The sequence below is a fragment of the Juglans microcarpa x Juglans regia genome, chromosome 3D (genome assembly GCF_004785595.1).
Source record: "Juglans microcarpa x Juglans regia isolate MS1-56 chromosome 3D, Jm3101_v1.0, whole genome shotgun sequence".
Classification (NCBI taxonomy): Eukaryota; Viridiplantae; Streptophyta; class Magnoliopsida; order Fagales; family Juglandaceae; genus Juglans; species Juglans microcarpa x Juglans regia.
Window position 1 is genome coordinate 19,865,325 of NC_054598.1, and position 19,312 is coordinate 19,884,636.

The following is a 19,312-nucleotide window of genomic DNA, read 5'->3' on the forward strand; positions in this document are numbered from 1 at the left end:
TGATAAACTAGAGAGAGCAATGCAAAACTTCTAGACTAGAGAGAGAGAGAGAGATGTGGCAAGGCTCGTGAATGGATGGGACTGTTTCATTTAACCCATGGCCACTAGTAGGATTTCGTGTGCAAGGGATGTAGGAAATTGTCTGGGTTTAGCTTTTTTCTGTGTTTAAAACCAACTCCTTTTATTATAAGCTCTTCTTTATTCATAGGGCTGGTTCGGAATTCTAAGCCGAGTCTGTTTAAGGTCGCGATACAAGAAATGTTTTATTTCTTCTTATTTCATATCATCTCATTATTACAATTTTTTCAAATTCTCACATAAAATATAATAAAAAATTTAACTTTTTCAAATTTTAAAATAATAATAATATTAAAAAGTAATATTCTAACAATATTTTATTCAACTTTCAACTTTCATCTCATCTCAATTTACTTTCCAAACAACAACTAAGTAAACTAAATCGAAAAGATGGACAGAGATAGTTACTAAGAGCATTGGCATTGGCTTCATCAAAGTTATCTCTAAAATTTGATGAAAAGTACATGATTTCTATAAATCTAAAACTTCTCTAGTCATAACTCCACATTGAATTAGTTATTGAATTCATCAAAACAATAATATAATATTATTTTTTAATAAAAATATTTTTATTTTTTTTATATTTTACAATTATACTAATCATATGTTGATTAATAATTTAATTTGATTCTTACATTATTATTACAAGATGGTTGGAGATTAAATGTGAATAAAAAAGACCTTTAGAGATTAAAAATAAATAAAAAATAGATTTAATGAATGAATAGTAGACCTTCAAATTTGAAGAAACCTATAGATTTACTTAAGCTCAAAGTTTCACATTTATCTATTTGACCAATCCAATGCAACCTATTTTGATGAAATTTATCAAATTTTATATTTGGCTAGACTTTTGATAAAGCCAATGCCAATGCTCTAAGTCGAATCTCCGGAGTGAGGACCTTCGTATGGTATAGCTCAGCAGTGAAGGCCACCAAGTCCAAGTATTACTTTCTTTTATAACAACACTCCTTACCATACTCTAATGGTGCTCCGTGTGCTTTGCTTAAGCGCTTATGTTCTCTCCGCTTTAACAAGCTCGGAGTACCTCGCAGCCTAAGACGTACAGACGTGCATAATTGACTCCACCAGTTTGAAGATCTGAGAATATAACACCCAGATTCAAGCCCGCTTACCGTTAATTGGTTGAAGTTAATATTTATGGGAAGTCTATTTGAGATTTATCAAGTAATTTTGAATAGGCTACGAGCTCCAAATTTTATTATGGTAGAATATGAATTTTTATTGGGTTTGATAATTAGGTTAAAGTCATTTAATATTTTATGGACCAAATAGAATCTGTTTATTTGGTAATTGGCGCGAAAAACTTATGGGTTTTCATGGCTTGATAAGTCAAAATAAGTCTTGCATGTCATAAGTATATGTATGAATAGTCATGAATTTAAGTTGGCAACATGAAATATTTTATGAAAAACCTTATGCTAGGTATGTTTATATATGATGGGTTCTTATTGGATTTTTTACTCATTTTAGTTTGTTTTATATTTTTAAACCACCCCAAGTCAGAATAATTATGAAAGTAAAGTTGTAGGATAAGACTTGATAGTATTAAAATTTTAGAAAATTTAATAAGTGCTTATGCATAGTCTAGTATTTTAAAAAAATAATGATTTTATTTATTATATAAAGAGTTTTTGTACCTGGCGCTTCCTTCAAAATAAAAGAAAATATTTTTAAGTTAAGTTCAGTAGTAGCACTCTGGCTCTCAAGATTTGTAAAAATGTCATCATTCTTATCCATTAGGGAGCGGGGTGTTACACTCCAACATAATAAGGGAGTGGTCAGATGAAAAAATGAGAAGATGTTGAATTGTGCATTTGGAAATAGAAGATTCCAAAGATGATTGTCTACTCCTCTATCAAGTTTTTCTCTAATATTCCCTAAACGTTATCTATTATTGGTCCAAGTGAATTTTGGACCAAAAAACCCTACATCCACCATCCCATTATCCCCCATAAGCTTTTTTAGCCCATTGTGACAAGCAAATGGATATATATATATATATATATATATATATATATATATATATAAATATAATAGAATAATGAACTCAAATATATCTTTAGCTATATCAAAGTGTTTGAGACTGCAAGTGTCATCCCCAGAACTTGCTGGAGGATCTGATTCTTAAGTCCTCAAGTACTTGAACAATAAATACTTAGAAGTGGAAGTAGAAGAAATATATGTATGTATTCTGCTTTCCTTTCTTGCAACCAGTACTTAGAATGCACAAAATGAAGTACATATCAATCAAAACTTAAAAACATTATATCAATGAGAAAATAACATGGAAGTACTGAACAATACCCTTCAACGGCCATTAACATAATTGCAATTCACTTGAACTTCACCTTCATTCCTAGTAAGAACTTGAACATTTCCTTTAGAATAAAATCGCTTGGCCCACCACTAATTTAGCAAGTAATTTCTTTGCAAGCCACGCTTCATGTTCCTTGTCTCTATGACGGAATATAATACATGTTGCTCCAATCGAAATTTGTCCAAAATCCCAAAAAACAAAGAATTCAATGAAGAATCAATACATTGATGGAGGTAGAACAATGTAGATTGTACATTTACATGCAATTGATAGGGAAGTTTCACTCAAAATCAAGCTTAAATTTACTGAAATTGTCTTCTATCAATGTGGATATAAGAGGCAGCAAAGAAAAAGAGAGCAGTTTCAATCTATACAACCCTACGGATCTTCAAATGGGAAAACATAATGGTGAAAATGCAAACTACGAAATGGAAGGTGAAACTCACTACATAAATTCTAAACAGCAGCAGAAATTCAAGGAAAAGCAAAACATGGTTTCTCTTTGTGTGCATAACTTGAAACCCAGAATGAAAGAGGAGATTTTTGAACTTACCAATTGAGATGTTGTCTTCGAGATCTCCCAAGTATTTACTCAACATGTGTTTTCGATTTTGTCTTTAAACAATAGATGATACGACAAAATAATGCATCCTAACAAACAAAAAAAGATCCAACTATATATGAAACTATATATTTTAGAGTTATACCACCCAGCTAATTAATTTCATGTGGTACTGCTGATCATGAATTATAGAAAGAAACCATGCATATATGATTAGTATCATCCAAAATAAATGTGTAAGGTTTTGCACAAGTGGGAAACACAAAACTAATAACAAGTGTCACCAAGATGATGCTCACAATCATCACACCAACTTCAGCTATGCCTGCAAGAACAAACTGAATTTCATTAGCAGAATCTCATGACACCAACTTCAACTTCAGCTATACCAACACATGACAACATAACATTTGGTGCTCACAATCATCACACCAACTTCAACACAGACTCATAAATTTACTATGTTTCTCACATCAAACTCGAAACAAGAAACAGCAAACAAATAAATATAAATGACAAACTTACAAAAATAAATAAATAAAAAGGCACAAGCTCATCAACCCACAAAAGCAAACAAATAAATACAAATGACAAACTTAAACATTTCAAACTAAAAATTGGAAATAAGCATGATTTATGGGTAGACATAACATAAAAACAGCAAGCAAAACAAATAATATAAAGAATTATAAAGTTCAAGTCAATTTCAACTAAAAGTTCTCAAAACCCAAATTCTCAGGTCAAACACTTTGTATATACTAACAATATTCATTTTAAGAGCTTGTTAGTATCCACAAAATAATTGTGCATTTGGCACCATAAATAAACTATATAAACACCGACAAAGTACATGTCTTGTGCAGAGTAGGTTAGCACCTTACCATTAACATCATCAAACTCTACAAACTTGGGCCATTTCAGAGACTCGACTCAAACAGAGCAAAACCAAATTCTGGTTTTTCCCTCCGTATGTACCTAGCCATTTAACATGGGAAATATCAAGATAAAGGATATCCCGCACAAAAATAGGAAAAATCCCTAAAACCCACAGATTGCACAAATAAAATTTATTTCACAGAAATTTCATGGGAGTGGAAATTAACTTGAAGTAAATGTGGGTGTGTTCGTGAGAAGCAGTGAAGGAGAAGGGCCTTACTACCGATCGGCAACTCAGAACTCCAACAACGAACACAAATGCGCAGTAGCAAACCCACAAGAAATCTACAATGGAAAGAGAGAGAGAGAGAGAGAGAGAGAGAGAAGGTCTACTGTGAAGAGAGAGAGAGAGAAATACTGATGGACTGATCAAGAGATCAGACATGGAGGGCTTTTCTATTGGGTTATTTTCTAGGCCTAAGATACTCTCAAATTGGGCTATGACGGTCTTGTCTATATTGGCCTCAGAGGAGTTTTCTTGGCCCAAAAACTGCCTCTTGTCAGTCAAAGGAGATGCTAACTTTAAAGGCATTTAAGACGAAGATTTGTGATTCATTTATGGTAACAGGCCAGGCTTTGAGAAAAATGATGGACCTACTTTTAAAGATTATTTATAGCTCTCAACGAATTTAGATTCTCCATTCTTTGACTTGATTCTAACTTTTTTGGATTGAATTTTCTAATATTGTTGTTGGATCTCAAAGCGAGTCGATTGGTGTTCATATCAAAAGGACTTATTTTTATCCATTGGTACAACATATTATTTTTAAGTGTTGGATTTCATTGAGCAAAGTGAATGGGAGACCAGATGTTACTTTTTGTGGAAAGAATTTTCCCATACTGATTGGAGGGGGTGCCTTGCGTTCCTTTCATAAATCCTTTGTTTGAATTGCGAGGAAAAAAAACCTATGTTTTCTTGTGAACTAGGGGTATTCATTGGATGACTAGGTAAATTGTTTGCAAGTGTTATCATATCCGAACGTTGAATACCAGGCATTTTTGTTGATCTTCAACTAGGATAAGCCTCCTAATATAAGTGTTCTTAACTCTCATCCAAGGACCACAAGTAAGACGTTTCTTGCTGATTTTGTAAAATAGGGCAAGCTTGATGAATATGACCCAAGCAAAAATAGAAGGCCTCTTTTGGATTAAAAATTGAGATGAAAATTGAAAGTTGAATAAAATATTATTAAAATATTATTTTTTAATATTTTTATTATTTTTATATTTAAAAAAATTAAATTATTTATTATATTTTATGTAAAAATTTGAAAAAAATGTAATGATGAGATGAGATGAGATGAGTTAAGATTACTTCTCAATCCAAATGGAGCATATTAATTTAGATCTCAAACTCATCTCAATTCATCTTATCTAATTATTATAATTTTTTTAAATTCTAACACAATATAATAAATAATTTAAATTTTAAAATAATAATAATATTAAAAAATAATATTTTATTCAACTTTTAACTTTTATTTTAACTCACCTCAATTCAGTTCAACATCCAAATAAATCATTCATCTCTTATGCTTATAGATACCCATGTTGCAGACCTTCTTGGGTGTATTAGCTGGCAAAGGTCTTTCAACATCAATTTCAACCTGGATTCTCATAAACCTTCTAAGGGCTATTCCCAGACTAGAGGCTTGCTCCGCTTGAATAAGTTTACCCAACACTTTTCCTATTTTTTGAGCATTATGAATAGTCATCAACTCGAGAGGAAGGCCATGTATTTGAACCCAGAACATAGACAGTAAGATTAATTTCTTGGATACTCAAACCTGGAGGCCACTCACATATGAGCATGTGAAATCCTTTGATGTTCCACGGTCGCTGTTCCGAGACTCTATTTTTCTCTTGCTAGAATGGGAATGTGAAGAGAAAGGTATTGATGTTCAAATCCTCAATGGTAATGACAAAACTCCAGATTGCCTTGATGGTCGCATGCAGAGAATGTTTATTTTAGGGGTTTTGAAGAAATTATACGAGAGCATGATCAGAGAGATATGCTGCTGCTTCGATTTTTGGTTCAAGATTTAGCTCATTCCAATTTAGAGCTTAAGCTTTTGAGATGAGATTTTCTAGGCCGGTTGGGATGCCATGGTTCAGTGGTGATGAAAGGATTTTGTTTTTGTTTCTATTATTTGACGAAAGGATACGAGGAGAGGGGAAGATTTGATTAATGGAAGGGGAAGAGAGGAAGCTTGTGGGTTAATCGATTTCAGGGAAAGCGTGGAGAAAGACTGATGGAAACCATTGTAAAACGAAAAGGAGAACAGAGGAGATAAGGAAAAGGAATTAGGATTTGGGAGGATTGGGTACCAAAAGAAAGACTTCTGGGATTTAAGTTTGAGGCCCCGTTCGTAAGATATTGGCGTAAATTCAGTCTAGTATTGAATGTAATGTTTAAATATTTAAGTTTCAAATTACTAAATATCATTCAACTTAAAATCTTTTTACACGAAATATTTATAATTTTTTTTAATTCAACATTTTTTTACATACAAGAATCATAATTTTTTTCAAATTCTTATAATTATATCTAAATTTATTTTAATATTTAAATATATCTAAATTCATTTTAGATAGATTTTATAAAATTTACTTTATTATCTTAATTCATTATTATTTATAAAAATCTCATTTCATCTCATCTCATATCAATTCAACATTTAAACGAAATTTTTTCACCAAGAAGAGTCATGGTCACTAGGGAGTGGGAGAGAACTCGTCTTGTAGAGAGAGTTGGGTGGAAGAGGATTGTATCCAATATTTTGTCTGAAAATTAATTACTTTGAAATCATTTCCCTGCAGGCTTGGACCCAAGACCATATAACTGTCACGAGCTCTATGAGTATCTTCCTGTAGGATCATTGTGATGTAAAACTCATGGATTTGTTCCTTTGTAAAAAGAGTTGTGCTAGCGGCACGTCCAGCTTAAATGTGGGTTTTTTTTTCATTTTTTTAATATTTTTAAATATTTTTAAAAATTAAAAAAATATATTAATATATTAAAAATTACTTTCTTAATTATTAATTAAAAAAAAGAATTAAATACATGAACGGTCAAAATAAGGAAACAAATTAGCATTTTCCTTGTAAAAATTGATGTTTTGCATTGTAATATAAACAATAATGAGCGGTGCCACTCTGCCGCCCGAGTAGCACCGCTCGGTGTTACCGCTAGTTGTAAAATTTGTTTTTTTTTTATTTTTCTATTCATATTTTTTTAATGTATTTAAATATTTTTAAAAAATAAAAAAAATATATTAATATATTTAAAATCATTTTCTTCATCATTCGGTAAAAAAAAAAAAAAAAAAACAAAAAAACAAAAAAAAAAAAAAAAACAAAAAAAAAAAAAAAACAAACAAACAGACAGTAAAACCAAGCAGTATACTTTAAACGGCATAGGAGAGTTTTCCTCAAAAAAATAATAAGCATAAAGGCCTATAAAAGAAAAGGTCTTTTAAAAAGTGTAAAAAAAAATCAAATAAAAAGGCCCAAAACACCCATAAAAAAGTCCAATATATTTAAACCCGGATATCCGGTTACAACCTCAAATAGCCTAGATATCTGGATTTAAAACTGCAGCCAAATTTGGATACCCACCGAGTCCAGTTCTACTCAAGTGGATAACTGTCTGCTTTTAAAATCCGGATATTGTGAGATACCCAAACCCGTACCTGGATGCCCAGCCTTAGATAGATTATCCATCAACATAACTTATCTATAATCTACCTATGAAAAAAAATACACTACACAAAAAAATTGATACATTGTATCCTCAAATTACAAAAAAATGACATTTTGCATCATAATTAAATTAATGAAGAATGCATAATATCCATTTTTATAGTTTGTTGATGCAATAAGTAGCTTTTGATAGTTGAGACGCAATACCTTATAGTTTTATATTCAAAGCGTACTTTTCCCATTTATCTATGTTCTATTTATGTTTTCTTTTCTTCTTTTTCAAAGCGATGTATTTTTTTTTTTTTTTTGATATTTTGTGAAGATAATTTGTTATATATTTTATTAAAATATTATGGTATATTTAGACCTCATTTGGTTACGCAGCTTAGATAAGATAAGATGAGATATTTTGTTGAAAGTTAAATAAAATATTATTATAATATTATTTTTATTTTAAGATTTTCAAAAATTGAATTGTTTATTATATTTTGTATGAGAGTTTGAAAAAATTATAATGATTATATAAAATGAGATGAAATAAAATAGTTTGATTTTGTATAACCAAATCAGCCTGCACTTCAGGATAAATTTGATACCATAGCATTTGGGGAGGGGGCAGAAAGTATTGTGAATGTGCTTTGTGGATGGAAGTTAACGTTCGAATTTAAAATACAAGGCATCCAAAGTCGTTGCCAATTACCTGCGACTTCGCTAGAGCAGTTCTCTTCTTCTTCTTGTTCTTGTTTGGACAGAGACAGCTCCACGCCCTGTCGTATCTATCGAGATGGAAAGGAAAGATCCGAATCTATAGAAAAAGAACATTATAACAATTAAATACAAAAGGGTGCACCTTTTCTTTTTTCTGTCGGAGACAGAAAGAACAATACGAATAATTCAGTACAGAACCTGAGCTAACATCGTGCTCGGGTCTGAAGAGTCAAGACAGGGTGAAGAACCTTTTTCCGAAGAGGAGTTCAAGTACCCCTACCAGATCAAGCCCCCAAATGTAAAACAGGGTTTTAAGTAATCCAATCTTATAAACTTCTAACTCGATCGACAATAGAATCTTTAAATGTCAGTCAGCTCACGACTTAGCCCAAAAGATCAAAAGAACACCTTTACACCAGTACACTCTACGATGCCTAGTTGAAGAATCGCAGTTCAATTCGTAAAAAGAATCAGAATTCCTCAAATAATAATTCGGGTTTGGTATATATTCAGATGCTCGAATGTTCTTCCCCATGCGGGCTCAGCACAGTAACCAGCCATCTTCGCACTCAATAATCACAACTATTGGATGATACTTGAGCCTCTGCCCTTGCATCTCTTAGTTTGGTATGCAATCAAATGCTCAAATGTCCTTCCCTAGGCAAGCTCTGAACAGTATCTGACCATCTTCCGGGCGAGTGATCACTACTGTTGGATGACACTTGAGCCTCTGCCCTGGCATCTCTGATCATCTTTAAAACATCTTTCACGGTAGGCCGGTTCTCTGGAACAAGTGAGACACAAGCCATTGCAATGTTCAAGAGAGCCTGGAGTTTCTCCTCGGATGTCTCATTACCAGAGGCAGGCTCATCCCCCGACTCAGTCTCTTCTTCACGGACTGACCTAACCCACCTAGGTATATCTGAACCGTGTTCCTGAACAAGGTCCTGGAAAGGTGTTTTGCCAGTTAGAAGTTCCAAGAGAAGGACGCCAAAGCTGTACACATCCGCTTGTTGTGTAGATGGCTTTCGAATGTCACGGCATTCAGGTGCTCTATAAAATAGGGAAGTGGCACTGGGTTCTTCAAGTGAGTCAGGATCACGGAATGAGGTGAGGCCGTAATCTGTGAGGCAGGACTCAAAGTCAGAACCCAGCAAGACATTAGAGGATTTTAAATTCCCATGGGTCAGGCCAGGGTTCTGGTGAATGTAGAGCAGACCAGTTGCTAGGTCCTCGGCTATTTTAAGGCATGATGTCCAGTGAAGAGGCTTTCCACCACCGGTAATTCTTGATCCTGTAACAACAGAAATGTTAATGCATGAGACGAGCACTCTTGATGTTGCTTTTCATTCAAGTCACAGAATGGCACTGTCTTTTACTTCTCTCACACCAATATATTAAAGTTCAGTTTTAAAGGAATCAACAGGATGCTCCATTTCATTACATCTGTATCGAGTTGAAGCCACTTCATTTTTTGCAGTACCAGCAGCAATGACTTCATTCAAATCCAATCTTTAAATGCTACTAAATCAATAGATGCTGCATGCATTCTGTTATTTTCATCAAGATACTTCTAGACTCCCCATTCCACAATTATGGAAGCTTTGTTTCATATTCACATTATATTTGTTAGCTATTCAAATATGATCATAGCTCTCTAAAATATTGTTGTCAACCTCATCTCATTCTTAGAACTTTTCTTTCTTAATGATAAGTTTGAAATATGGTAAGTTATTCCAATTTCCCTTGAGGATTAGTAAATGTCAAAGACTTCCTTTTTTATAAGTAAAAATGTCAGAGTTTCTACCATTTGAAGCTTCTATTCTTCTTTTTTCTTCCTTGATTCTTCTATCATCTAACTGATCTAGCTAATCAACATTACCTAAGGTTATTACCAAAGGAAAACTAATTGGAAGAAGGACAATTTGTAATGGCATATGACAGTCATAAGAGTGTATCACTGTATCTATAACCTGTGGAAGTTGGTGGAATTTACCCTAAAAGTATATTTTAAGGATGAAAAAGGGAACACCCATGCACACAGAAGTATACATACAGGTCAAACGAAAAACTAACTTCTCATCAAAGTAATTTGAAAAGACTAATGCACAAAAAGATAGCAGCCCAGGTGACGGCAACACCACATTTGTTTGGAGGGAGATGGGATAGGAAGGAGTGGGGAACCAAAACCCATTTGGGCTACCCAAAGAAATCTCCCAAAACTAGGCAGATCGGTAGACAGAGACGAGGGATCTGGAGGGGTTAAAAAGAGTGATGTACCTTTGGTCACCCCCTAAAAAAGTTGACCGAGGGCATAATGGTAATTTTGACGCCTTACCTTCAATTTCAAAGGAGTTACCTCACTGTACACCAAATGGCATGAAGTTCCTTTACAAGTTAATGCTGTACTTAGGAGGAGAATACCAATAATAGCAGGCAAACCGATCTGATTTTTCAAGCACAAGCAGCAGGATTTTCTAGGCTGCAGCGAGTAACAGAACCTGAAGCTGATTTTAATAGGTTATTCGGTGGCTATTAATTATGGAATGTTTATGGCGTTTTAGGTTTTCCATATATACAACCAAAAAAGGCCATGCTTAAAGGTAGAAAGAGAAAAGATAGGGGAGAAACTTGAGGTTGTTTAGGAGCTGTGAACAGTAACCCTTGAACAGCAATGAATGAGAGAAAAAGGCAAGCATGGCTTCAATAACAATTTGTAATCCCACCACTCAACATCAGGCTACGTTTTGATGTTGAGCTGAACTCAGCTGAATTGAGTTCTTTATAAATAATAGTGAGTTGAGTAGTGGAGGAAGTTATGTATGGCCCATCTAAATTGAGTTTAAAGTGTGTTTGGATGTTAAGATGAGTTTAATACTTTTTATAGAAATTTGAAAAAGGTTGTGGATCCTATGTATAAAGATGTTTTAAATTGAAAAAGATTGTGAGTCCCACGTGTAAGAAGATTTTGAGTTGGGTGAGTTTAGTAATTTGAAAGTTGGGAGTTTAGATGTTAGACTCAACTTAAAATTAGACTGAACTTAGCTAAGTTTGGAAACCAAACACAACCTCTCCTTTGAATAGATGAGCATATATGCATAATGAATAAAAAAATATTAGACTGCTCAGTAATACTACGTGAATAAATATTTGGTCAGATGTAACAAAGTACATGTTCTCTTTATGCCAAAGTTTACATTAGTTGAATGCTATTTACCATCCAACCAGAAACTTATGCATTTAATGGTTTTTCAAACAATAAAAAAGTCATAACCTTGCACCTTTTAAAATGACAGTCATGGATTTCTGATCATAATCATAATTTGTGAGCATAATAAAGTGAGGGGCCATATAATGCAACCATGGGCTCATAAATATTGATCTAATGCAAACATTATTTAGGTTAAAATTTGTTAAGAAGTTGCACCAAGTCTAATTTAAATATTACCCAACACACACACACACACACACACACACACACACGGACTAGGACTGCTAAAAACTACTAGTAAATAAGATAGTAAACAAGAAAACGAATAGAACTAATTAAAGACTTGCTTGGACTCAAAAAGAGAAAAAAGAAATCAATCGTCTGTTAGTTCCATTGAGGATATTCAGAGAGCTTAAAGCACCTCATATGTGTACAAAATCGGCTTAAAGGTGCTTCTGTTTCAGATCTAAACTCTTTATACAAACCACCTTACAACATGCACATAGGAGTAAACTGTACAAACCACTATACAACATGTGCACAGAAGTAAGCTGAGGCGGGAATGATAAAAAGTGAGCGAGTATATTAACCATGGGAACCATGGTTAAATATCTTAAGAGGAAAAAAGCAAACAGTTCTAACTGATGCACATTCACATGCTCTCCGAATCTTCTTTTTTATTTTTATTTTTTTGGAATCATGAATTATGATCATTTAAACGCTTCAATCTAGAAAATCTGAGAGATTCTGAAATATGAGAAGACCAGCATATCAAATCAGCAGCTACCGAGTGAGAAAGACATTGACATTTGAAAATGCAATAATAATTCTAAGAGCACTCCCAATAGATTCTTCATCCTATCATTTAAAATACATAATCAAAACTCAATTTTTCTATTTTACATAATGACTTTTACAATATACTATACATCAGCTTATCTATTTTTTCTTCATATCATTTAAATATTATATTTTTTAATCTTTTTTATTCATTACAAATATTTTCTCTAAACTATCAATGATATCCTCATATCTTTTGATATTTGTAATATCTTCCCCATCTACAATGTTATATAATTATGTTCTATTTTAAATTAATCCAAATTTATAAGCTAAAACAAAATATAAATTAATTCAAAAAATAAAAAGAAGAGATTATATAATGAAATTAATCCAAATTAGAGCGTCCTTTCTTTCCAGATGAGAGTATATATATATTTGATATTTTTATATAATCTGTAGCAATTCTAAAAAATATATATATTTAATATTAAAATTAACGTTGATGAGGAGTATAGGAGACATGCAAGTATATTTGATATTAAAATTAACGATGGAGGTGCATAGTGCTTGGGAGGCGAGTAGATGAGAGAGAAATGATTAAAAAGTTATTTACAACTGTGAACAGTTACTGCTAGATGTAGCGGTAACACTATAGTCAACTGGAAATTACAAATGAAATAGATAATCCATTAGATGCCACTTTTAGATTATTTTCTTCAAATTATACAGAAATAGGGGTTTTACATAACCCATTGGGAGGGCTCTTACAAGGCCCCATTTGTTTATCTGAAGGTAGCCATTAAAATCTTTTAGGAAATCATGGACAACATCAATGCCATTAGAAGAAAAACATCAATGCAAAACAACTAGCTGAATTGCGGAAGGTTGTGAATGGCACTAATCCTAGATAGTGGACTCAAGTGCTGCAGTTATCAAGACCAAGGAAATGTGTAGTATAATCAGTAGAAAGTGATGACAAGCTTCAAATAACATCAGTATACAAGCATCAGATATTGAAAACTGGGAAATTTAAATTCCAAAAGAAACAAAAAGCAGAAAAATCAGTCAATGGGCCTTTGCAAGAGTGAGATGATTCTAATTGTTGCTATTTTCTCATGTGCAGGTGTCTGCCACCAAGTTGACAGTGCATCTTGTTTTCCAGGAGTAGTACCAAAGACACTACAAATTTACTGCATACTCCTTACAAATTAGTGTGAATCAAATAAAAAATTAGGATCAAAATGTAAGTCAATACTATATTAATCATACTAGTGATGCGACAACAACACATGAATTGCCAGTTCAGTTTCTAAGGCTTTTGCTAATTCTAAACAGTTGGGTTTATCTTTATCTTCTTTGGGTGAACGTGGTTGGGTGGGGACAGATTGATGGCAAAGAAACAAGTGAGAAGAAGTGAAAGAAGGTTTCATTTCAAGGTTTTTGACATTTGCAAAGCTTCACAATAATTGAAAGCAGAATTGGTAAAAGCTTCAAAATAAATTTTTTTCTTGGCATCAGGTGTCCGGGACAAGCTTCCAACTGATCCTAGAGGTGCACAGACTCTCAATAAAGAGTTTTCCGAAAGTGTGCCTCGATTAATTCAAGAGAAAATTCTCCCAATCTGATGATGGCCCTAAGAATGTGAATGCAGAGTTTTGAACCTAGAACGTCCAGCTTATACGGCTTGTGTCAGGACCACTTCGCCACCCTAGGGGTTAAACTTCAAAATAATGAAGCTTGAAAGCCAAAAAAACTTTTAAACAAATCAAATTTTCCCCAATAAATAGCAAGTAAATTCCATTTATTAATCCATCAAAACTAAACAATAAGTAGCGGGAAAGATTGTTCTGTTTTTCAGCGAAATATAAGGACATATTTAACAGGAAAAAAAAATGTGAGTACATATGACCAGATTTATACCACTTTAGTGAGAAGGGAGTTAAAGTCTGAAAGAAAATAATGAACTAGGAAACAAACTGATAGGAAAAGAAAAAAGAAAAAAATCTGTTCAGAAGATGAAATATTATTCCAGGGCCCAGTTGGGTAAAACAACGACACCATCATTGCTTATAAGTAATAACTAAAAATGTGCATCAAGGCTAAAAAGAAAAAACAAGTAAAAATAATCAAAAGATATTAGAAGAGTAATAATTTTCAATGGGATGAAAGTGGGTCCGAAGGGCCCTTGGGCCCGCCTTAGAGAGGTTCCTGACATTAAAAATTAAAAAAATAATTAAAAAAAAATCAATGGCATGAATGTAGTTATACTGGTTGAACTCCTCAGGGTAAAGCTTATTGAATGAAGAGCAAGACCGACTAGATGTCCAAAGGAGTTGAGGCTGGATTGATTTTCCTTTCAAATTTTTGTTTCCAAATTACCTAGAAACTTGAATAAGAAAATCAGAGATTTGGGTAACTTGCGTCCAAGTAATAAGAAATGTGAATGTCAAACACGCAAGAAGTAGTACAAATTTGAGTAAATTGCGCCCAAGCAATGAGAAATTGCCCGTCCGAATTTTGAATGTCAAAACACGTGAAAAGTGGAGCGAGCAAAGTGAGTGGGACAAAACCAACGTGCAGGGTCAAACTCGAATGAGTTGTCAATAAGCGAGATTGGATTAAACAAATGGAGAGGGAAAGGTGCACACGATGTCTTTATTCGCCTAAATCTCAACAACAGCGATTGATTGATTGATTGATGCACCAAAATTGAATTAAAAGCTTTAATCAGGAGGGGGGCCATTCCCATAATGCAGCAAGCATGCGACCAAAAAGGGCGAACTTTTCAGACCATTCAATGTGTCTGCGAGAGAAGCATGTTCAAACTCCAGCAAAAAGCAAGTAAATAAATTTCATATCTAATTTCTAAAAACAAACAAGTAAACAGAACAATGGAATTGGATTAGATTAACAAAAGAGGAAGAAGATGATGATGATGTACCGTGAATGAGAGAGAAAAGGCTGCCATTGGGGAAGTAATCGTAGACGAGAAGGCGTTCCTCCTTGGCCTGGAAATAGGCTCTGAGGGGTACGAGGTTGGGGTGGGAGAGGCTGCCAAGCACGTGCATGTGTCTCCTGAACTCCTCCAGACTCGGGTATGCCGAGTCCTTTAGCCTCTTCACCGTCACTATGTAACCCGACTCCATTACAGCTTTGTATGTACTCCCCATTGCACCTCTCCCCAGCGTCTCCGCCGACGCCTTCAGCAAGTCCTCCAAGCTGTAGCTCATTCTCTGGTCCCCTGCTCCGCAGAACACCAAGCTCCCCAGTCCCTCTCCTTCCCACGAAAACCCTCCTCCGGTTGTCCCTGCCCCTGTCCCTGTCCCTCCCGACCTCTCCTCCCCAGCCTCTACTCCCACGCCCACTTCTTTGCTCCTCGATGCCTCGTCCTCCGGTTTCCTACCCTTCCCGCAGAGCATCCAACATATTATCAAACAGATTAACAGAACCGCAAATCCTCCCACACTCCCCGCAATTATCTTGATCGATTTCCCGCGGTTGGAAGACGACGACGACGGAGGATGGTCGGGACGAGGACCCATTGCCGGTGGGTGACTTTCGCATGGATTATCCAACTGTTCTCCGCACAGATTCAAATTACCCGCAAATGCCGACGCATTGAACCGGACCAGAGCCGGGGTCAGTGGAATCTCTCCGGACAGTTGGTTGTTGGACACGTTGAAGAATCGGAGAGTTGTTTGGTTGAACGGAGGGATTGTCCCTCTCAACTGATTGTCCTGCAACTGGAGCGTGTAGAGCCGCCTAAGTCTGAGAAGAGACACCGGAATCTGACCGGATATTTGGTTCCCGTCAAGGGCGATGACTTTTAAGCGGTGGAGGCCGGAGATGGAGGCCGGGAAGTCACCGGAGAAGTTGTTGTGGTTGAGGAAGAGAGATTTGAGGTTGTGGAGACTGGAGAGGTCGGGAATCTGGGAGTAGAGTGAGTTTCCCTTGAAGCTAAGCACGCGGAGTTGGTCCAACTGGTTCACGGCCTTTTGATCCAAAAGCCCGGTCAGGTTGAGGAACTCCAACACGAGCTTTGTGACCCTTCCATTGATGCACTCTTTGACACCTTTCCAGCGGCAGACATGGGCAGCGGCGTCGAGTTTCCATGGCAGCGAGTTTGAGATGTCGATGGATGACTTCAGAGTCACAAGTGCTTCGGCATCCCCTGATCTGACCCAACAGGGAAGGGAAAGCAGTGAGGAGAGAAACAACAGCACCAAGCACCTTGAAACGAGGGGTTCCATGAAACTCAACCAAAGAACACAACCTTTGGTTAAATGTAAAAACGAAATATTTTTACCCTGAGATGATCGTTTGATTTTGTTTCCATAAACAGCGACATTGGAACAGGCGATTCTGGGAATCTCTAAACCCCCTACCTTTTCTTGCTCTTTTTTGGCGCTTTTTCTTCTCAACCAAACACTTTCGAAAACATAATAACTCGATCCATCCACTCCAAAAGTCCTCTCAGACCGCGCCAACGAGTGTCATTCTCAACGCCTTTTTTTCGTTTTTCTTGTTGATTAAAACTACATATATGAGGCGAAGGCAACTGGTAGAAACAACAAAAAGTTGAGGAGGAGGAGGAGAAACACGCACTAATGGAAGGTCATCTACTTCAACTAGGATGCAAGTGAAGGAAACAGAGAAGCTGCACTACACAGCATTAAATGAAGGTGAAAGGAGCTCCATTGGTGAGAAAAGAAGACTCTGAGGTGGGCATCGTTTCTCGGAAACTTTGCTCACAAACTCACGGACATTGCAGCGTTACCTTCACGTGAAGCGCTCATTACTCAGAACTTGCAGACTATACATATATATATATAACCATTCTTTTCTCCTCTTTCTATGATTTCTATATTCTCAAACTGCAGGCATTATTGAAAACCCAAAAACAAACAAAATTAACTTAAATCAATTTTAAAAAAATATAAAGCAAGGTACTGTTACTCCATATAATCAACTTGTGAGCTTCTTGGGCTGCTCAAAAGTTAGCAGCTTTCAGAACTTCAGAGGCAATGACGCATGGGATCCCAATAATTTGCCCAGAAAACTTTGCTACTTCTTCCGTTGCATTATTTTCACCCCCGAATCCAATCCATGAAACTCGCGTTTACAGAACCAGAAGCTGAGATTTCTTTCTCAAAATTTTCTTTTCTAGAGTGGAGCAGAGGAAATAAAAAAATAATCATAAATGAAATAACAGAGTTCCTGCTCGGAAAGAAAGGGCCCTAAATTAAAGTGAATGGTGTGAATAGATCTATCTGTACTGTCAGTATGCCTTAATAATTCAAGAGAGAGAGAGGGAGGGAAAGAGAGGGAGAGAGTGGGAGAAAAGGAGAAAGGAGGTGTTTCTTTCACTCAGAGGAAATGGGTGAAGGAATTCAAGGCAAAGAGGGAACGGTAATAAATGAGTTTCCTTTCCAACTTCCCAAAGAGAGCGCCCCAGGAGAAGAAACAGGGTTTGGAAAACAACCTAACCCGTGTGCACATGTAATGGCAGATGTACCTGGCTCTACAAACGGCTTCGGTCTAACTTAAGTTTAATCTAATTTAAGATTATCTTAATATCGAAATATTTAATTCTTAAATTATTAAATTTAAAATAAATTTAATTATAAGCGATTATGCGTACTAATACGCGCATCCATTCAATATGATTAGTTAAAAAGTAGATTTTATTGAAAACAGTACTAATTTGAATTTAGAATATGAAGAAATCAACATTAGTACACAGATTTGTACGTAAACTTGCTTGTACATAGTAAAACTCTTAAACTTATTTCAACTTAAAATCTCTTTATACGTAAGATTCACAACATTTTTCAACTTAACATCTATTTACACGTGGGATACACAATTTTTTTCAACTTCTTATAAATAGATTTAAATTTATCTTAACATCCAAATACATCTAAACTCATCTTAAGAGGACCCTACAAAACTTATTATTATTTATAAAGAATTCAACTCATTTCAACTCAGCTCAACATCTAAACAGGGACTTAACATTTTTTCAAAATTTTTTATATAATTATGTTTTAAACTAATAACATCTTTATAAAACAATTTTGTAAAGTAGACTCATTTTGCAAGAGAGAAAAGTCTTAACTACAAAAGAATCGTATAAAAATATCCTATTTTAAAATATAATTATGAAAAGAATTGTGTTTGGGAAGAATCGTAAAGTAAAATTTCTTTTAAACTTCAACTTACAATTTATTTTGAATTTATAAAATTTTAAAATTGATATATATATTTTTTTAGAAGTAATGTTATCAAGTTGTATTATTACCCAACATGTCAACCAATCAAAAACCAAACGTGATATAAATAGGCTACGTAACTATCTTTCTTTTCAATCAGGAGAGTAATACAGATGCTTATTACAAATTATTTGAAATCTAATTATCAATTTTATAAAGATATAAAAATCGAGATATTATAACAATATAAAAATTTAGACACTGATTTTACAATTTGGAAACGCTATTTAGACCAACAAAAGTGACCGATAAAATTGATCAATTGTGATTTTTATTTTTATTTTTATTTATTTTTATTTTATTTAATAGTTAGGGAAGTGATTAATAGTGAATTAATATTCTTTTTATTTTTTAAAAAAGGTTTAAAGATATTTTAAAAATGGTTGAAAGAAAAACAAAAAATATATTTACACTTATCGGTACAATTATGGGGCACCATTCTCGGTCCCTAGCATTGTCCTTTATAATTTATTTTTTAAAATGAAAGAAAAGGAAAAAAATGATTTATACAAGTCTCAAATAGATAAATCCCGTACAGGTCTTTGTAAAAAAGTGAACTCCAACTTGAAAAATATATTAAAATAAAAATCTATGTTTTTTGATAGAACCCATCTTTTTACAAAGATTTTATATGAAACTCGTCTATTTGAAACTTATAACTAACATTTAAAAAAAAATGCCAGCAACGAACAGTAATGTGATGCCAAATTTTGTGTTAG

At 34.4% G+C, this 19,312-nt stretch overlaps 1 protein-coding gene across 1 annotated transcript; it reads right to left on the bottom strand.

Moving 5' to 3' along the window:
- Positions 1–8,449: 8,449 nt before the first annotated feature.
- On the bottom strand, positions 8,450–17,796 carry LOC121255559 (inactive leucine-rich repeat receptor-like serine/threonine-protein kinase At1g60630). The gene is made up of 2 exons (XM_041155929.1): positions 15,263–17,796; positions 8,450–9,621 (listed from the first exon to the last, which is right to left on the bottom strand). Exons 1-2 carry the CDS (start codon positions 16,569–16,571, stop codon positions 8,963–8,965), a joined length of 1,968 nt encoding a protein of 655 aa, XP_041011863.1. The 5' UTR covers positions 16,572–17,796; the 3' UTR covers positions 8,450–8,962.
- Positions 17,797–19,312: the final 1,516 nt, after the last annotated feature.